Below are 21,908 nucleotides of genomic sequence, written 5' to 3'. Positions count from 1 at the left end.
TGATTTTGAGATAAAAGGCTTAGCGATAATTTTTTCATAAACAAAACCATTTTCTATTTTTTTTTTTTTTTTACTCTGAAGGTTTTATGTATTCACACTCTCAATTAATGAAGGTACCAGCTTCGAGCACCTTTGTAGTAAACCCCAGCGTGTTGAGTTAACAAACCGTTTTATGCGGTCAGTTTAAAGTGTCTTCAATCCATTTCGTTCACGCTGTATGAGTGTGAGGGAATGAAGCCCGCCGTGCAGTTGAAGCTAACAAAATATTGTACAGAAGTGTGAATGTAGAGCCGGCATGCTTTTTAGTTGAATAGGCCAACACGCGAGTCTTAAGCTATAATGTTCGCAGTGGTATGAATCAAGAATAAATGTGTGCATGTACCCCAAACGTGCTTTTTGCTGCTCAGTAACGAACTTTAGGCTGTACCAAAAGGTGCTGCAAAATTACTTTGGCCAATCACATCACTGCGAACGTTTTTTGAACTACGAGGGTGATTCAAATGATTCAAATCATCCAAAAGAAAACTTTAAAAATATATAATGAGGCAAATGAGGAAATAAAGAAAACTTATCCATATGTAATTTTTTGACGCAGTTCCCATGACGTGCAATGCGTGTATCCTACCGCTTCGGAAGAGCATATGGATATCTCGTGAGAATAATTTTTTGGGTTGTATTTGTAGCCAGTCCAGCACCGCGATTTTTCCCTCTTGATCGCTGCGGAAATGCTTGCCTCCCATCGCGACGAACCACCCCTATGACGCCATTCCTTTCCCAATGTTTCTGTTTCATGTTGTTGACAGTGCACCCAGGTTTCAGCTTTTCCGACAATTATTTCCAGAAATCTATCATTCATGACCTGGAAATGACGCGACGGTTCCTCGTAGGCTTTGACGCGACGGTCTCTTACTTCAGCAGTCAACTGACGTGGCAACCATTTCGCGAGAAGCTATAATCGTAAAAAAATTGGGGTGTGTGCATGTCTATATACAGGCTACAACTTAGTCAGCCTCAACGGGCGACGAGTGTCCCAGCTGTAGATGAGAAATTTAGCCAGTGCGGTACAACCGCTATTCTTGTGTCTTTAACGTGCATCACGCAGTAGTGATACACGACCGCACGCCGGTACGATGTTCATCCAGATCGAAGCGGGCAGAGGTGGGGTTGAATCTGGGATCCGGAAGTAAAAAAAAAGAAAAAGGCTTTGCTTCCATGGAAACGAAGCCACCGGTGTTCAAACAATAGGGCACCCTATTGTTTGAAGACCGGTGGCCTCGCTGCTTTTCCATAGGAGTGTAGCCTTTGTCTTTTTTTTCTTTTTTTCTCAGGTAAGTTCACTCATTGCATATGATGATGATGATGATGGTTTGCGGCTGTTTCCTTTTGAATCGGGCGGTCCCGTAGAGTTTGGGACCTAGCCAGTGGGGATTCGGTTATCCCCGTTGGTGAACTAGCACCCACCACTTCTCTAATCTTCTTTTCATGGCTTCCACCTGCTCACGCCACCCTCCGTTGGTTCTCGGTGTAGCATCGGTGTTGTTGTTGCCGTTAGTCCCACCCGCAGAGTCTGCCACTGAGCTGGAAGCAGACCCAAAGCCGAGTGCTTCTGCCAGTGCGAGCTCCAGGGTTGCCTGTCCACACTCCGCCGGTTGAACTGGTTGCAGACAGGTGCACGACAGCACAAGGTGTTCAATTGTCTCATCCGCCTGACCACACACACGGCATGCTGTAGATTCCATCGTCTGGTCGAAGCGACGGCGATACATCTGCGTTCGCAGCCCTCCTGCGCGTGACTCAAAGAGGAGCCGGCTGCCCAGGCTGTTGTCGTATAGCCTAGTCTCTGCCGAAATTTTGTGCTTATATCGATGGTACATATATAGCGTCGACTTGGACTTCGCCGTTTCTGCCCACCGAGCTGCCTCCTCCTCTCTCACCCTGTTTCGAATCTCCATTTCCCACTTCCTGTCTGATGTAATAGTTACAGGGGTTGAAAAGAAGCCGTATTTCTTCTCTAACTGATAGAGCCGCTTCCTCCAGCCAGTCTGCATTCCCGTGAGATATGTGTAGACGAAGAGTCTCTTGGCCCAGGCCGCGGTTCATGAGACGAAGACGACTGTCGTAGGTTATCTTACTGGTCGCCTCCCTGGCCTCAAACGACGACCACCCAAGATCTCCCTGGACAGCTTCGGTGGCCACTATTCCGTGACAGCCCAGAGCCTGCCTCCCGACCTCTCGTTGGCGACGTTCTATTACTTCCCGCACTGTGCCAGGGACACAAAGAACCGCGTTGGCGAAGGTTAGTCCAGGCACCACAACCGCCTTCCAGAGTTCGCGAGTCACCAGAAAACGATTGCAACTCCAAAGATTTGCGTTTTCGGAGTATATTCGTACCTCGCACGGCTGCCTGTCGGAGGTGGGTATAATGATCGGACAAGTACTCCGGCTTGTTGGTCAGTACAACTACCAGGTATTTGTACGACTCCTGTACCTGTGCTTGCTCGCCGTTCAGCACCAGACTGTTTAATTTAGCCTCATCGGACCCGGCTAATTGAAGGAGTGCCGAATTTCTGGCGTTGAACCGAAGGCCCAACGTAGCCGCCTCCGTCTCACATATACATATTAGACGCTGCAGGTCCTCCACCGTCTCCGCCGTCAATACAATATCGTCCGCATAGGTGAGGCCCGGCAGCATCCACTTCACCTCTGCGCCTCCTTCCATGTGTGTCAGGGAAAAACCCACCTCCGACTCGATCAGGCGTTCCTCCAACCCTGACATATACAGAATATAAAGAAGCGGGGAGAATGGGCATCCCTGTCGGAGACCCCTCGTCACTGTGACTTGCTCTGAGTCGACTCCCTTCAGTTGTGTCATTACTGTATTGCGTGAGTATAGGCGCCGTATGACAGCTAGCCACCGATGAGGAAGGTGGAGCTCCTCCAAACGTCGCACGAGTTGAGCGTGCGGCACATTGTCATATGCTTTTGCGACATCTAGAATGCAGCATAGCAGTCTTCTTTCCTGTTTTCCGGTAATTTCAATACACTGCGTGAGAGTGAACAGGTTGTCTTCCAACCTTCGACCCCTCCGAAATCCGCCCTGAAGTTCGGTGAGCAGTTCGTTCTCTTCAGCCCATGCTGCCATATGTTCCTTGATAATGTGTGCGAAGGTGCGGTATACCGTAGAGGTCACGGTCAGGGGCCGATAATCCTTGAGGAACTGTTTGTCGCCCCCTCTTTTCGGGATCAGAACCACGCGGCCGACCCTCCAGTCTTGGGGCACAGGTTCCTCTCCCCATAAGATTGCTCCAAAAATATCCGCCAGCTGCTCCACTGCATCTTTTTCCCAAGGACTTGAGAACGCTCGCCGGGACCCCGTCCAATCCCTGGGAGGTAGCCCCTTTCAAGCGTGCCAATACACGCACAACCATCACTCGGCCGATGTCCCCCACTTGGTTGGAGTCCGATTGATCCGGGGCAAGTCGGCCTTCTTGTGGTGTGGACACCTCCTCAGGAGCAAATGTCTCCGTCAGGTACTTGGTGAGGTGGGTTCCAAGGTCTTCTAGCGGATTCCCCGTGCTCTCGCCAATTATGGTAACATCTTGGTCCTTTCCCTCCAGCGATCCAAGGTACTTCCAGAACTTTCTCGCTGCGTCCCTTCCGCTAGATCTAATATCTCGGACGGTCTCCAGATCCGCTGTTCTCATCTTCTCTTGGGCTAGTCGTTTAGCATAGCACTTGCAGTTGTGGTACATGGTCCATCTTCTAGCAACCTCACTCCCAGATTCAGTTCGGAGCGATTGTCGATGTTCCTGTTGGCTTTCTGTCTAGCCAGTATAGCTTCTTTAACCTCTGTGTCCCACCACCTCTTCCTCACTCTCCGTCCACTGGGCTGCCTGGGTGCATGTTGCTTGATGATACGCTTGGGCTCTGTGATGTACTGTCTGTAACCGGACGCTTGTATCCTTATGTTGGTTCTTTCAAATTTCTTCGTGACCCTTTCCACCTCCTTCTGAGCCAGATGTGTTCGTCTCTTGTACTGAGGACAAGTTTTCGCCTTTGTCCATGTGTTTTTACTGAAGTCCAGTCGCAGGCAATTGTGGTCGCTGCCGACGCTGTGCTCGCCTTCCTCATCAATGTAAACACCAACTTGGCTCTTACCAAGGCGCGAAGACACCAACGCGTAATCTATGCAGGTTCTGCTTCCTCTGGCATACCACGTGTATTGACCCTTGCATGATGCCCGTAAGTTAACTAGTTCAAGTTGAAACTCGTTCGCTAGATTCAGTAGCCGACGCCCGTTAGCATCTTCCCATCTGTAAAGTTCATGGAGATGGCCGTTAAAGTCCCCCATGATTAAGACATTCCTGCCTTTCTCCAGTGCCTTAATATCTTTGGAGACACACGCCATAGTAGCTTCGTTCTCTTCGTCGCGCGCACTCCCCACCGAGAGATAGACAATACACACAGACACTTGGGTTTGCAGCAACTCTCCCTCCACCCAGATGTGATCTCTGCACTCGTCGAGCGTCCTGAGCCACACTGTCGTGTCCCGCCATAAAACCCCAACACCACCACCTCTTCGTTAACCCTCTTGGCGGTTGCACCCAGCCCAGTGCCAACCCGGGCGCACCGGGGGCTCCTCTAAGTCTCTAAGGTGCGTTTCGGCCACCCCAAAGATGGCCATTCCTTCAGACTCCAATTGGTTGAAGAGTTCCTCCCACTTTTGCTCCCGTAGTGCTCCTTGCAGGTTGAGAAACCCTACTGTCACTGTCATGCTCCTGTGATGCTTCTTCCGTTTCCTCCTCGCAGCTCCACGTTTCAGTACGCCTTTGTTGGAGCCGCGCTGCCGCTCTACTACTTCATGGGTTCATGAACCCCGATGCCCAGCTGCTGGCGCACCGTCTCCGCTACCAGGTCGCTGAGCCACAAAGGAGGCATTGCTGGAGGGCTCATGTGCATAGTGTGTCGGACATTTTATAAAAAAAATGCACCACCTGTGGGCAACGCTGCACAAAATCGTAGCGCGATCGGTTAAGCAGCAGATTTTTGCGGTTGATTTAAAGAGCCTGGCCGCTGTTTGAGACAGCCTGTAGAGCGAAAACGAAGTCCGCCCGAACAGGCGGGCTTCGTTGCGGCTGCGTTTACTTGGATGCGACGCGTCGAATCGAGAGCGGAGCATTCACGCTCGTCCAGTCCCTCTGCTTTTTCTACCCAGTTACAGTCGTCACATCTCGATTCAATGCGTGATGGCCGAATTCGTGCATCTGTGGCTAATGAGAAATATTGGGAAACTTCCGACTTCTCTTATAGGTCAAACTGCAATCGAGGTCGAGGGAGGTCGATCTGTAATAGTATTGAGCACAGTTTTCAAGCGAATCGCGCTTACCCGGACTCTCCGCCTTGTCAGCCGCTGCTCCTAGCACTCCGGTGAAAAGCGGTGAAACTCGACTCGAGCAGGCTGGTGGGAGGCGGTAAAAGTTTGACGCGAGCGGCACCGCGGTACATTTATCTACGGTCTGCACACATGTGGCAGGCGTGATAATCGAGTGATCTCATTGGGAGTAAAATGGCCCCGGTTCCGTCTTATCACAGTAACCGCAACCTCACTATTTTTTTGCAATCCTTTAGATCGCAGCTCTTATTCGCCCGTTTCCGGCTTGAGCGGCGTCGCCGTCGGCGTAACCGCGCGCATTGCATTTTGAGAAAAGGCAAGCTCACGTAACCGCGCGTTGCATTATGAAAAAAAAAAAAAATAGCGGAAACATTTTTTCGTGAAATTTAGAGGGGAATTTTAGCCGCTAAATTTATCGAAAAAAATTTCCCCGCTAAATTTAGCGGAAAAACTTCCCTGCCAGATTTAGAGGAAAGGTTTCTCCGGTACATTTAGCGGAAAAATTTTCCCACTAAATTTAGCGGAAAATTTTGCGAAAATTTACCGCTAAATGCGAGGGGAGCAGAATAGGAAGAGAGGAGGGTACGTAAGGGGAGGAGGGGCATACCCTCCCCTCTTCCTCCTCAAGAGCTGCGCTCTATAATTTGGCATTACAGAGAATTGTAAACGTCTTTCAGTTTTTTCTCTCGTGACTTTCAGCACCTAACATTGTCACATCGTCTGGACATCCACACTATACTTTGTTCCACTTCTAAGTGAAAACGTAGCCGACGCTACGAGTTAACGAGACCAATCGAAGCTGCGTCAAAAACGTAACGTCATGGTGTTCGCTATGATTCTGTGCGCGTTCAATCGTCGCTAAATCAATCATGTACGAAGAAGTTCAAGTGACTTGTGCTTTTAGCGTGTTTGTTCGGTGTTGTATGTGTTCGTTCCTTCGACTGAGGTCGGACATATGATGGAACAAAGCATAGTTCCCGATTGAAACATATTAGTGGGAAAATACAGTACACGTTCAACAATGTTAACGGGCATGTTGTTTTACTACAGCAACGTTCCAACGGCTGATGTTCATTGTTTGCCTGTAATCGAATTAGACAGTTTTGGAAGTTTGATACCTCAAACTCGTGTTCGAAGCAAAAAAAAAAAAAAAAATCCGGCGCACAAAACCGGTAATTAATACATTAAAAAAAAAAAAAAAACGTGTTAGTGGGACATTGCTTGTACCAACAATGTAATGCTTTTTCCTTTTTTTATATATAACACCGGCGATGTTTTGGAACACCGACACAGCAGGCGACAGGAGCAGACACCTTCCGAGCATGGAGCTGTTACCATGTACGCTAGATGTTCAACTGGCGCCAGTGTGTACCCGACTTCCGGGATGCAAATCGAAGCAGACAGCAACCAGCCCACCTTTGCGGTGTCCCTGCGCATTCCTATAGCGACAGAAATTGAGGTAGAGGGTGAGATGAGATCGGGCGGGGATTCCAGAGCGCCGAGCTCTGGCTGGAATGATCAGTGGGTAGGTGCAAGGATCTACTCACTACTTGAACGCGTTCGAACGCGAACGCCGAATGCCGGCTTTCAACGTTCCAATCTGTCCGAATTGTGACTAGAGGAAAAGAAAGATAGAATTGCATCTAATCATTCCAACCAGAGCGCGCTGTTCTGATGCCCCCTCGCACTCTGGTCTCCTCTATGTTTCTACCCGCATATGGAAACGCGCGAGCACTTTGTCTCTTCGCCGGAGGATAACAGGGACTACCATTGTCATTTCGGGCCGTAGCGAATAGAATGTACCTTTATTAACATTGTATAAGTGTTTGCTTGATTTACAGTATTTTCCTTCAACAGTGAACGATCTTCGCGATATTTCTGGCTCGGACGTGCGTTCCACAGCTGACGTGTAAGGACAAGCGACGAATATAGACCCGTTGCTCTCGGGCAGGGGGCGTGAGCGCGTCTGCAAGACGCGACCATGTTATGCTGGCAGCACAATCCAGGCGGCGCTGTAACGTTCGATTTTGCACGTGCAACGTTCGAATGCAAGCATCTGTCAGCATCTGTAGACGCGCGATAACAAAACGTCTAAAAAAAGAAAAACTAAAATAAAAAAAAAAAAGAATTGTGCAGCTCGCGGACTCAGCGTCCCATTCAGCTTTATTATTTTATGGCGTTCTTTAATCGCTTTCGTGAGCCCGTATGTTTCATTTTACGTGATAGTGAAGCTGAAGCTACTTGCAAAAACATGTTCCCCTGAACGATGCTTGCACTGCACGAGCGCGCGTGCTTGGAAAAGACAATGCAAGATCGGAGCTCGCTCTTGTAGCCTCTGCTACGCTGGCGCGGCGGTTAGAATGGAACGGAGTATAAAAAACTCTAGTGGGGAAGCGTAATGACGCACGTTCGAAACGCGAGCCAAATATTCTATTTTGCTCGCCTGGAGGGCTGCTCAAAACTTGAGAGCTACGGGCCTATAAGCAAAGTAACAATCCAAAGAGATGTAGAGTGTGTTCAAGGTGCGCCAGCATTCTAGTGACGATAATATGTTGCCAATGTGGCAGCCCCGTCAATATACACGAACTCATCTCTGTTACGTCACGGCGCGGTGGTGGCGCGTCGGTCGCACTTCCGGTCTGGGGCTGTGGGCAGAAGTCCCCATGCCAGACGTGTGTTCCTGCGTTGTTTTGAAAGGAACCAGACAAAAACCTGCCTTCTCGTCAAAACGCCGGAACTGGGGCCGTACCAAAAGTGTGGAGAAAAGTTTGAAGGTCAGTTTTCACGTGCTCGGTTCGTCCGAGAATCTGGATATGTGCCGTGAAAAGGGAAAAGCAGACGCCGTCGGACTACGATTGCTAAGACGGGAAGCACTTTGGATTGAATTCACGGATGCTTGTGGTCATCAGATTTATTTGTTTTCTTCCAACATGAACGCCGGAAAACCGTCAAGTTGTGCGAACCACGTGCGGACTACGTTCAGTGTGTCTTCAATCTCAAACGGCGGCCGGATCGTTCGAACTGTCGTCTGCTGTTTCAAACGTTTCCGCTTGTCGTCTGCTCTCACGACGCCGGCCCGTAGACCAATTGTTGGCCCGGTACTTGCGATAAGAAGTAAGTGCAGGCCTCAAAAGACTAAGGTTTGAAGGTTGGTAAGCAGGCTGGATGTAAACAGTAGATACAAGGAGATGTTGCTCATTGTTACCAGTGGCCATCACCGAGTTGTTATGCCTAATTCACTTGGTCCGATTCTGCTTGCGATTTTCAGTATCAACGTCGACCATCTCAGCTACGGTTCACGCTTTTGCAGCCCGAGCGGCGTCGCGACTGAAAATTGCGAACGAAATCTCATCATGCGAATCGGGCTGTAGCGTACATACTGCCGCGTCCACGCGGAATGAATCGCCACATGTCACATTATTCACGCGAAGTTTTGCGGTGTAACGAGCCTCGGTAATTTCGGTGACGCCGCTCAAGTAGTCAGACATCGCCAAGAAGACGTAGAATCACCGATTCGAACGCAAAAAAGGGCAGGGGGACTCACACGGACGCCGACAACATCGCGTTCCAATGGTTTGTTTATGGGCGACGGCGAGCTTTTTGCCCACACCCCCATCGCGCATGCGCGGCGCCGGTGGCGTCCGCTAGGGGCACTACGGTTTGTTTGTAAACATGAGTTGGTGTATAGAAAAATAACCCCAATCGTGCAACTTTGCGAGCTGTTAAAAACACCAAAAACGTAAAGAGTAAGTGGGTGACAAAGGGCTTTTCTTTTATTGTTTCATGTGGCGACCAGTTTTGACGATACCTGATTTCTAAATTCTCCCTATTAAAAAAAAAAAAAAATCGAACGTGCGGATATTGTTTTGAACGCTAGAACAAGCACCTTGGCACATAGGCATGAGCAGGCAGAATAACGCGAAACTGCTTTATTGCCCATCGGACAATAAGTGCTCCCTTTCACTTTATTGTGATCGTCTATACCACCCGGCCTAAGAGCCGCACACGAAACCACGAAACTTCTAAGAGCCGGGAAGGGGGGGGGGGGGGGCAATTTTAATTTTTGTTTAGAGTCTGACTGTACGTATGAGTGCACAAGGCTGTACGGCAGTACTGCCTTGTGCACTCTTAAGTAATGAAGTAATACGTAATAAAGTAGCCAAACCGCGAGCCGTACTTTATTCTGCCTGAAATCCCGTCTTTTTTTCCTGGGGAAACGCATAAACGGGGCAGGGGGCAGGGGGGAGGAAGGGGGGGGGGGGGGGGTCCGCTTACGAGGGATCCGCGAGCCGCACTTGGACCAGCGAAGAGCCGCATGCGGCTCGGGAGCCGCGGTTTGGCCACCCCTGGTCTATACGACCGGTGGGTTACTGATCAGTGTTAATGCGTAGTTTTGGCCGTCTCTCTTGATTTTCTTGATGCCCTTCGTTCGTTTGGCAGGTAACTCTCCCCCGCAGAAAAATGTACCGACGCCGTATTCGCGCAAACAGTGTCCAACAATGCGCATGAATGCACGAGTGAAGCTATTTTAACACCTTGCTTAATGCCACGAATTTTAACGAAGGACATTGTTGTACCAGTGTTCTAATTTGCATTATGGAGAAACATTCAACTATTTTTTTTACGTTAGATCTATGCGTGATATTTCCTTTTATAATTAAGCTGAAAGAAATAATGTACCCGTCTTTTTCCAATAGGAATGCATTAGCGGCAGTTCATTTGCGACTTCGCTGTCTGGTACAATTTGCAACAGCACACCGTCAGCTGAACATCTAGCGTACATTATAATACCTCTAATGCTTCCGAGCTGCTGAGGATGCTGCTGTCGTCGTGCCCGTCGCTTCTCCTGCAAGAACGACGGTCGCTTTCCGCAATACTAGAAGGGAACCGCGACCCTAGTAAACGCGGCAATGCCACAAGACTTTCGCGACTGCCGCTTTGCGCGTATTCGCATCGAGTTTCAGCGTGCCCGTCGCTTGAGACGAGTCAGGTACCCACTAAGGATGACGTAATACGTCGTCTTCTTTAAGCTGGTGTTGGTAGACTCCCGGTGGATTGGGCGTTAGCATAGAGAAAGGGAGGCTCACGTTGAGTGTGGCCGGGTCCGAGATGAACCTGCGCGTGACCATCTTGCCCGCATCCGGAGTCCGGTGGCCATGTCCGCCGCTGCTGTCACTGCGCTCGGAGGGCATCGCGCTCACGCCGCCCGCGGCTCCTGAAAAGAATCAAAGAACGGGGCTCGGACACTGAGCCCTCGGAGGGAACGCAGGCAACGCGGAACTCTCTCTACTGCACAACTAAATGCGATACCTCCGGGCGCGCTCTAATAATGACGCAGGTGAGCTGGTGAACAATCAAAATTAAAAATTGAAACCCTCTAGACAAGAAAACAAATATCACCAAATATTAGGGCAAGGAACCAAATGAAAACCTTTGGGGTGATGGTGTGTATCTCGTGTTTGTTTCCTTATCTTCAGGTTTTTAATTTGTAATTATGCGCTGTAATAACTATACTTTGTTTCACCTTAAGGCAGGGCGCAGCCCGACGTTAGGAGCCGATGAGCCCAATCAACCCGCGCCAAAAACGCAACGTCGCGTCTCTTGTTTTAGAGCGCAGCTCTTAGGCGCCCGTTTCCGGCTTGAGTGGCGTCGGCGTCGCCGTTGGTGTCGGCGTAACCACGCGGTGCATTATGGGCAAATTTCCCGCTAAATCTAGCGGAAAAATTTCCCCGCTAAAATCCAGCGGAAATATTTCCCCGCTAAATGCAGCAGAAAAATTTCTCTGGGGGGTCACGTGATCCCCCTCCCCAAGGTCACGTGACCCCCCGAGGTCATGTGACACGCCCCAGGTTGCGTGACCCCCCTCCCCGAGGTCACGTGACCTCAGGGGCGGGGTTCACGTGAGCCCACCAAGGTGACAGGATTTCGGGGGGGGGGGTCACGTGACCCCTCCCCCAGGTCACGTGACCCGCCCCCCCCGACGTCACGTGACCCCCCCCCCCCGAGAACACGTCACCCTCAATACCCTTCCCCCCTCCTCCTCACGAGCTGCGCTCTGATTCGGCGTTACAGGGAGCGCAGCTCTTAGGGGCCCGTTTCCGGCTTGAGCGGCGTCGGCGTCGCCGTCGGCGTCGGCGTAACCGCGCGGTGCATCATGGGAAATGTCCCATAATGCACCGCGCGAGCCCCCCACCGGGGTCACGTGACCTCATGGGGGGGCACGTGACCCCCCTGAAGTCACGTGACCCCGGTGCATCATGGGAAATGTCCCATAATGCACCGCGCGAGCCCCCCACCGGGGTCACGTGACCTCGTGGGGGGCACGTGACCCCCCCGAGGTCACGTGCCCGCATCGTCGTCATCATCACTGATGACGTCATCATCACTGATGACGTCACCGGCATCCACATCGTCATCGTCATCATCACTGATGACGTCACCGGCATCCACATCGTCATCGTCATCATCACTGATGACGTCACCGGCATCCGCATCGTCATCGTCATCATCACTGATGACGTTACCGACATCCGCATCGTCATCGTCATCATCACTGATGACGTCATCAGTGACGTCACTGATGTCACCGGCATCCACATCGTCATCGTCACTGATGACGTCACCGGCATCCGCATCGTCATCATCACTGATGACGTCACCGGCATCCGCATCGTCATCATCACTGATGACGTTACCGACATCCGCATCGTCATCGTCATCATCACTGATGACGTCATCAGTGACGTCACTGATGACGTCACCGAGATTCGCATCGTCATCGTCATCATCACTGGTGAAGTCATCAGTGACGTCACTAATGACGTCATCGGTACCCGCATCGTCATCGTCACTGATGACGTCATCAGTTACGTCAGTGATGACATCATCGGCATTGGGGGTCACGTGACCCCCAAGGTCACGTGACCCCCCAAGGTCACGTGACCCCCCCCCTGGTTAGTTTAACCCCCCCCCAGTGCCCTTCCCTCCTCCTCCTCAAGAGCTGCGCTCTAATTCGGCGTTACAGGGAGTTGTAAGCAGCTTTCATTTTTTAGAGCGCAGCTCTTAGGCGCCCGTTTCCGGCTTGAGCGGCGTCGCCGTCGCCGTCGCCGTTGGCGTCGCCGTCGGCGTGACCGCGCGATGCATTATGGGTAAATTTCCCCGCTAAATCTAGCGGAAAATTTCCCCGCTAAATCTAGCGGAAAATTTCCCCGCTAAATCTAGCGGAAAAAATTTCCCCGCTAAATTTAGCGGAAAAATTTCCCCGCTAAATCTAGCGGAAACAATTTCCCCGCTAAATCTGGCGGAAAATATTTCCCCGCTAAATCTAGCGGAAAAAATTTCCCCGCTAAATCTAGCGGAAACATTTACCCGTTAAATCTAGCGGAAAAAAATTCTCCGCTTAATCTAGCGGAAAAAATTTCCCCGCTAAATCTAGCGGAAAACATTTCCCTGCTAGATCTAGCGGAAAAATTTCCCCGTCAAATCTAGCGGAAAAAATTTCCCCGCTAAATCTAGCGGAAAACTTTCCCCGCTAAATCTAGCGGAAAAAATTTCCCCGCTAAATCTAGCGGAAAAAATTTCCCCGCTAAATCTAGCGGAAAACTTTCCCCGCTATATCTAGCGGAAAAAATTTCCCCGCTAAATCTAGCGGAAAAATTTCCCCGCTAAACCTAGCGGAAAAAATTTCCCCGCTAAACCTAGCGGAAAAAAGTTCCCCGCTAAATCTAGCGGAAAACTTTCCCCGCTAAATCTAGCGGAAAAACTTTCCCCGGTAAATCTAGCGGAAAAATTTTGAAATATTGAAATTTTCAATATTTCAATATTTCAATATTTCCCGAGTCACGTGACACCCCGAGGTCACGTGACCCCCTCCCGAGGTCACGTGAGCTCTGAGGGGGCACGTGTTTGCCCCCACGTGACCCCACCAAGGTCACGTGCCCTCGGGGGGGGGGGTCACGTGACCCCCCCCCCCCCCGAGAACACGTGGCCCCCAGTACCCTCCCCTCCTCCTCCTCAAGAGCTGCGCTCCAATTCGGCGTTACAGGGAGTGGTAAACGACTTTCACTTTTTTTTAGTACGATGTTTTGATCGGCTACAGAAATCAAGGGCAAAAGGCGCGCCGTGGCCTTTAATTTTTGTGTGTGCGTGTGCGCTTTTTGTCCTTTGACCGCGCTCCCTCTTGTGGTAAAACGGAGCTTGGGTAGAGTTTACGGCCCTGACGACACAAAAAGTTAGAGTTCCAAATAAAAAATATGTATAAAACAATCTTGTTCTTTTTTTTCCCCATATAAACTGCGCATCGTATAGAGTTCGAACTTCGTGTGAACGTGACAACAACCGTGGTGAAAAGGTGCGGAGGCTTGAGCATGAGACGTTTTCTTGGATCAAAGGACAAGAAAAACAAATTGCTCTCGCGAGGTTCATCTATGCTTCGTCTATTCTTAGCATGGGCTATTGTTACGTGCATGCTCAAAGCGCGAGCTTTCCGCTCTTGATGAAGCCTCGGGGGCTGCATGAGCGCTCGTGCAACGAGTGCTGCTGTCAAGGGAGTCAAAGGTACCCGCTCGTGCTTGCACAGCCTTCGCAGTTAGTTGATGCTAAGGTGAGACGAAGTATAGGCCCAATATCCCTCAAACGTAGAAATGGTTATAATTCACGGAGCATAAGAACAACTCCCACTGAATTAACCACACTAGTCAAAACTTCAAAAGGAACCACTCATTTCAGTGTGAATTGTCTTTTTCTGCGCTGTGAATTATAAGTATGAAATGAATAGCCAACTCGTCCAATCCTCCATCTCAAGAAATGGTATTGTTGGAGCCTGTGGCGTTTATTTTAATGAACCTATCATATAAGTAAGAAAGAAAGTCATTCTTTTTTTTGTTAAGTTCCTTTCACTATACTTCCTTTCAGCTTAAGTCCAGACGCAGCAGACGCTACGAGGAAAGGGGACCAATCAAGCAGCCCCAAAAGCGCAAGTCACTAGGCCTTTTCTGTTTATGATTGGTTCAAAGTCGGGGGCCATCGAAGGCACACACAGAATACTAAAAATAGACAAAAACATGATACTCATGTTTTGTGGCTTCTAAAAAACTACAAATACGTTGATTGAAATAAAAAGTTGCACAGCCACGTGACTTCCGGTAACTTTCTCGTCCCCTATATTTCTTCTCCTTCCACAGTCCAGTTTCGGTTTCGGTTTCTAGCAGTTGCCTTTTTTTACCTTATTAAAAATATACGTGACGCTGTAGCAAAATGTTGATTGGGTAGTCTTCTGACACCATACTAAATCACCTGGGAAAACATTAAAAAAAGTGGGCGGGGGGGGGGGGGGGGGGGGGGTAGTGTCAGTGTCTCTTTAAGCATTCGGCAGTGATCGCCGCGTACACGGGTTTGAACGTATTGAACAGGGGGGCTGCGTAAGTAATCGGGCTAAACTCGGAGCCGATCACAAGCTTTGCAGAAAAAGCACCAGTGTTGCTTGATGAACGTTTGAAAAATGGGCTTCCTTCCTAGTAATGTTAGGTGTGGCACCCCGTATTGAAAAAAAGGAAAAAATTTTGTCACGGATTTGACGAAAAAAAAAAGTTTATTGGTTAACAATTTGAAGGCACTGCAGCTAGCTCTCCACCATACCTGAAAGATTCTTCCCACTCTTCCGAAATTTACATTACATCATGCAATTATATATCGGTTTAATAGCAATGGCCTTACAGACGTGGACAAAGCCAACGAAGCCAGAGGTGCGTGCGGCCTCGGTCTACGTGCTCGCGTGATGGCGTCGACGAGAAGAGCCATTCTAAGCGGCTATACTGGTAGCGAGATTAGCGGCCATCAACATCCGGCTCCCAACCTTGCCGTTCCGGGCAGGGGGTGGGCTATTGTTATTGAGAGTCATTCAGTCTACCCTGGGTTCGCCGCATTCAGTCAGCTCTGCGCACACCTTTGGACAACTTGCGTTGTCTCGGAAGCTGTGCTGAAGCTAATACGTCGTTTCACCTCACGAAGTCAGAGCACAATCAACGCTGCAAGCCGATGGGGCTGATAAAGCAGGGTCAAAAGAGGAACTTCGTGGCGTTCGTCGCTTTTCTGTACGTGTTCTATCATTGGCTACACCAATCAAGTACAGCGAATGCACGTTACTTGCATGTTGAAACGATGTATAGTTGTTCGAACGTGTTGGCTTAACGTAATTACACTAGCCTCGATTGAATCAGCTAACCATGCATTCTTTCGGAAAAAGGAAAAGAATGTCAACCAGCAGCGGCCCGGTGCTGTCAAGGATTGCAAGGTCGGATAGCCGGGTGTTGATAGACGCTAATCCCACAATCTCGCAACATGTTTACGTATTACCAATAGGTCAAGCGCTAGCGCTCAGTGTAGAGTTGGGGGGACATTTTTTTTTAAACAGAAACTAAGTTCGTCCAACGACAGCGAATACAAAATAGGTCCTGGCCAAGATGGGACGGACCAACGTCGGCCTGCGTAATCCTTCTTATGCGCCGAGAAATTCGGGGAGAGGAGGAGACCACAGCGCGCGAGGACGTCAGAATGCCGTGCTCTGATTGGAATGGTTAGTGGGTAAATCTCAGGCTAGCTGCCTCTGTCTCCACTGCATTCGTTGAACGCGTTCGAATTCGTGAGCCAAATGCTGAACGCCGCCAAATTCCAGACGCTGGAGTTCCGCGTTGTAAATCGCTCGACGAGCGCAGTGGAGACAAAGGCCTTAGGCCTACCAACTAATCATTCTAATCAGAGCTCGGCGTTTCCGCGTCCTGTAATCTCCTCCTCTCCCTCAGTTTCTCGGGCTTTTCATCTCAGTAGTTACCTGGCCTATGGATAGGGGGCGTTGAAGTACCTGTAGCCACGGGCTTGTTTCCATCTGGTTGGTTTCGGTTTCAGCGCGGTCGCAGCTCTGGTGGTGTGTTTTTATTTTCGCTTAATTTTGTGATACGAATATGTTATTTATACTTGTGGCACACAACCAATGGGACAGTGATACAGCCACTGTAAGAGAGAACTACGTAGTGGTTTCGCGTAAAAAAATAGGACTATTTTTACGCACACCTCATCATGGATCTGGCCATGTTCGTCGTTAATATCGGCCATAGTGAAAGAGCAGGTCGACAACCTTGATGGACAATGTGCTGAATTGGGAAAAACAGATGAACTCGCAAGTTTACTGCTCAATGTCTTATTTTCGCGGACACCAAATATTTGATAATTTAGCAGGCTCGAAAAGGCTTCATAATGACACAGATAATCTAGGAATCAAGTGATATTGTCTAGGCTTGTTTACTTTGAGGGAATTGCAGACTAGAAAATATTGCCGCGCGTGCAGCTGGCCAAGCAGGCAGCGCGCGCGTGGCCTAACGGTTATCGCGCTTGCTTCCCACGCTGAAAGCCAGGGTTCGATTCCTGGCCGCGGAGACGCATTTTTGTTGACACTGTAATGTAAGGTTCTGGTGAATTCGAGAACCGTCTTGCTGATTCGAGGTTAGAATGTTCCACGCGCGAAACTTCTACGCCGAACGATCCAGAAACCCGCGAGGGCACATAGGGATTCCGCAAGGCGAGCGGAGTCAGTCTCGGTATTCGGCGAGGAGGTTAATCAGCTGCCGTCGTTTCGGGTCCGGAAGCTTAGGGTCGATGTCGAGTTGCGCTGGCGACGTACCGTCTTGCTGAGGTGGCGAGAATTCATCAGTTATGGCGGCGATTTCGGCGGAGTTTCGGAGATCCTCGACGTGGCCAACGGCTGCACCTTTTGTGAGGTGTTTCGACAGGGGCCCTGGACAGGCAGTCAGCGTCGCTGTGCTTGTGTCCTGACTTGTAAACCACAGTCATGTTGAACTCTTTTAGCCGGAGGCTCCATCGAGCGAGGCGTCCTGACGGGTCCTTGAGGTTCGCAAGCCAGCAGAGCGAGTGGTGGTCCGTGACTACGCGGAACGGGCTTCCGTACAAGTACGGACGAAACTTCGTGATTGCCCAGACGACCGCAAGGCATTCTTTCTCAGTCGTGGAGTAATTTCTCTCTGCCTTGGACAGTGTCCGACTTGCGTAGGCGATGACTCGTTCGGTGCCTTCTTGTACTTGAACTAGTAACGCGCCAAGTCCTGCGTTACTTGCGTCAGTGTGAATCTCGGTGTCCGCATCCTGATCGAAATGTCCAAGAACCGGAGGCGCCTGGAGTCGTCGCTTCAGTTCGTCGAATGCCGGCGCAAGAGAGCTGACCTCCAGCAAACGCCGAGCATTACTTTATTGACAATTGTAGACAAATCTTTATTTACTTGGACTGATGCGCTTTTTATATTTCGGCATCGAAATCTGCTGAAAGTAAATCCCTACCCGGCATTGAGAACAACGTTGTACAAGTAATTTCCACACAGACGTTTTTTTTTTTTTTTGTTTCTTTTTCCCGTTACATTGGGCTTTAGGCGCTCTCAATTTGTCTGTGACAGTCTATTTCACACGGGAAGTTCCAACTTTTTGTGAAAATTAATTTCTTTAATTAAATTTTAATATCCTAAAAAATAATTAAAGCACATGAATGATCGTGGACGTGTGACCGAGTTGTAGGTGTAGCTCCTTTGAATCTATAAATAAACCGATGCAGCGAATGTTTTTGTCGCAAACACGATAAACATCTAACGCATTTAGGTGTAATATTGTAAAGAAACAAATCATCTTATGTTTTGGTTACCACTACTCCGAGCATGAGGAAAATACAAGTTAAAGATTCGTCGGCTACCTTACATATTCTCTCTCTCTCTCTTTATATATATATATATATAAATATAAACATCTAGAGAGATCTATTTATATAGAGAGGTCTATATATATATATATATATATATATATATATATATATAAATATAGAACAGCATTTGGGAACAAAAGACGGCACTCGAGAGAAATATGCTCAACACAATATTAGCCCTTAAAGGAGTTAGCCGAGGAGGTTGCCAAAAAAAAGATCAATGAAACGTTTCGGGCCTGGTAGGCTCTTCGTCAGTCAAGTGAGAAGACTGACGAAGAGCCTACCAGGCCCGAAACGTTTCATTGATCTCTTTTTTGGCAACCTCCTCGGCTAACTCCTTTAAGGGCTAATATTTTGTTGAGTATATATATATATATATATATATATATATATATATATATATATATATATATATATATATATATATATATATATATATATATATATATATATATATAAATATATATATATATATATATATATATATATATATATATATATATATATATATATATATAATCAAAAGTAACTGTTTTTGGATTTCTCATGAGGGCGAAGCACTATGTTTTCAGGAAGCACACATAGTGACTTCACACGATGATTATTCCTGAGCAAACGTAACTTATGTAAGTAGGTGACCTTTCAACCCTCGTGCTGGCCCAGAGTCGCCTACATACACAATCTGCGTCAGTACTGATTCATGTGCCCCTCTAACCTCCTCAGATGTATCCGGCCCACCAACGGTGAAAATAGTCAAAACATGCCGTAAAATTAACTGCAGAAGTTATGCACAGCAAATATAAACAACAGACGACATTTCACAGTGTAATACAAAAAAAAAGGCATGAAACGCGATCAGAAAAACACGAATACAATGGCTTCGCCAAGGCGCAGAGGGAAGAGCGGACCGACGAGTTGAAGCGCCACCGCGTGGCGGCCGAGTCATGTTATTTCAAAATGGCAACGCCCGTGCGACGGAGTGTGAAAATGTCTATAATCGCACATTTATGCAAACATTGAATTAAATTAAGTGCTCTATTATATATTTATTTTCTCCTTTTCGTTGTGGAATACAACACGTGCAGGAAAAACAAAATGTGTCCGGAATTGTGTGTTGTTTTATTGATCACCCATATTTGATGAATTATTGTTGGTGTGGATTGGCCACACAGGCTCCGATTATAAATCCTCCGTGGCACCTCAAACTCGAGCAAAATGAATCATTTACAAGTTGCGTAACTGGCGTAATAGGCAGTCCACAATGACCTTTTTGTTTTGTATCAAAGTGTTGTAGAAGATAGCTACTGTTTTTTTTTTTTCTGGCCGAAATGTGTTCGCTAGGTATCATTTTGTTTTTCTGGGTTTGCTCAAAAACTTGCGTGCGAAATCTTTAGCAGACACCCCAGCCCGTTTTGATTTGGATGAGCATGCGGTCGTGTAACAAGCTCCGTGATGCGTGTTGAAGTCCTCGGGCCAGCAGTGGTACGGCACTGGCTAAATTCCTCATCTACGGCAGAGACGCCCTTAGCTCATTGGGGCCCACTAACTTCTTGAAGTATGTACATACACGCAATGTAATTAATTCCCTAACGTGTGACGAGATTATCTGGTGTCATAGTCGCAACTTCAGCCACCGAATAACTAGACATGGGCAAAAAGAAAAGCATTTGAAGCGAGCGTATCCTAATGGTGTGTGTTGTTGCGCGGAATCATATAATATAACCTTTATAATTCAAAACCGACTTGCCATATTGCTTTCCGGGTGGAACCAGCTGAACATAGGAAGGAAGTGTATAAGAAAAGACAGCCGACCGCTGGACTACCAAGTATTTTATTCTCTTCTACTAACGTTGCTTATTTTCTTCAACTGTTTTCCATTAATCTTTTTGTCCTCCCCTTCCTCCTATATCTACTGAGCAAGAGAATTAGCGACATTCAAAAGGAAGGGGCCAACAATGATTAATGAAGGGAAAGCAAAATTAAAGGAAAAACGATAGTGGAAAAAGAGGATTCAATAAAATAGTTGGTAGTTCAGCGGTCGGTTGTCTTTTCTGATATTCTTCCTTTCTATGTTCAGCTTTACAGCTTCTCATTGTCGAACCGTTATGTTCGTTTCATGCTCATCCCCCACTTTCTTGGACCTTCCTCTCTCGGCGCTTCTCTGCTTAATGCACTAAAATAAGAATTTTATCGGAATAACAACAAGCGATGCAATGTTCCTCGGGAATATTTTAGATGACGGCTCTACAAAGCTATTGGCGTTGATTCCTATAGGCCGCATTCACAAAATGATAAATTTCTATATATTTTTTTTTCACAAAAGATTGTAATGTACCCGAGGACTATAATGGCCTGGGTATCTTAGAACGCAAATAATTTAGAATTTTGATATTTCCTTCAAAATGTTTTATTCCAGGGAATGCATCGGAAAGTTGGCCATCACCGAACTTTCACGGCACGTCTAGCGTGACAGCAGCGGAAACGACCCTAAGCTTGCCTGACCTTTGCCGTCCGAGATAAGTATCCCGACTTTGTTTCTTTCGTACGATATGTCATAAGGCTGCGCTACGTCATTATCTATTAACGCAACCATTTTACGTCTCATTGTGTGTCGATCATCAAAATACAGCAGGCATACCCCACTGTCGGACATCAGGCAATTGCTAAGCTAGAATTGCCTTTCCGCAGCCTTCCTCGGCACCGTTTGTGATTATGTGTTTTTTTTTTTTATGTTCTGTCGTTGTGATTTTTTTTTTTGTTTACCTGCCGTATGTGCCTTATTTCATATGCACAGGCCCGAAAGACGTCGGAACTATTCGGGAGATGTGTGTCTGTGTGTGTGTGTGGGGGGGGGGGGGGGGGGGGGGATAGCGGCGGAAAGGGGAAGGGAGGGGAGAAAGATTTTTTTCCCCCTTCCCCATATTGTTTATTTGAAATCACCCTGCTCGCTTTCTTTTGACGCTATACCTTCGTGGCGAATGCCCGCCGAGAAGAATAAGCTCGAGGGACTCGCGACACGTGTCGGCACGTGTGTACCGTTCGGATCTCCCCTCGGCCGCGACGTGACTTAAGGACTTCGGTCTAAGACAAAGGAATGCCAACAAAGAACTCTTGCGAAAAGGCCTGCCGTCGACGGCCCCAGCAGCCCTCCAAATCGAGGCCATGCTAATGAAGCCGCACTCGCCTTCCCGCACGCCCAGCCACGGCCGCCCTCTCCCCGGTTTCCAGCAGCTGCACAACGGACCCTTCACCAGCGGTCCGACCGAGATTCACGGGCACGTCACGATACGCCCCGAGAAAGTTGTCTGGCCGAAACCGAGTGAGAAGAAACCTCGAAGATAGTCGCAGCTGGTAGGAAGGACTTGGAAACTGAACCTTCCGGAATCATACTAAGGAGGGGACAGACAATGTCTCAATAGGGAAACGTAAGAGTTGAAGAAAAATCGGAGACCGTTTCTAATTATGGGGCTACGGTGGTTGTAGACAAAAGATAGGGAGCGTAAAATGTCTCCTCAATAGGAAAAGTTTACAGTCGTAGAAAAAGGAAAGAGGTAACGATGTCTGTCCCCTATCGTATGGTAAACTAGGGTCAACTTCGACCAGCACTTCTGCATACTAAGTGCGTCTTTTGGAATCCTCAGAGTGGCAGCCGATGTTTTGCTAGAAAACTGGGCGTCCTTAGGGTCATGGAGGAGTTAAGTATCTTGAGACAAAGTCGGAATTCAGTCTCGAGCTGAACAAACGTAGTAACGTTGTCCC

The 21,908-nt window shown here is 48.3% G+C and overlaps 1 protein-coding gene across 1 annotated transcript in view; it reads right to left on the bottom strand.

Moving 5' to 3' along the window:
• LOC8035387 (serine/arginine repetitive matrix protein 1) overlaps positions 1 to 21,908 on the bottom strand; it is an 89,973-nt gene that overhangs the window by 34,358 nt on the left and 33,707 nt on the right. Inside the window, exon 2 of the mRNA XM_029975509.4 lies at positions 10,480 to 10,607. Coding sequence (XP_029831369.1) covers positions 10,480 to 10,584 — 105 coding nt within the window. The 5' untranslated portion in view covers positions 10,585 to 10,607. The remainder of the gene's footprint in view (positions 1 to 10,479; positions 10,608 to 21,908) is intronic.

Source organism: Ixodes scapularis, unplaced genomic scaffold, assembly GCF_016920785.2.
Source record: "Ixodes scapularis isolate PalLabHiFi unplaced genomic scaffold, ASM1692078v2 PGA_scaffold1__304_contigs__length_218370807, whole genome shotgun sequence".
Taxonomy (NCBI): domain Eukaryota; kingdom Metazoa; phylum Arthropoda; class Arachnida; order Ixodida; family Ixodidae; genus Ixodes; species Ixodes scapularis.
The sequence above is the reverse complement of the archived record's forward strand: the minus strand, read 5'-3'. Positions and strand labels throughout refer to the sequence as shown.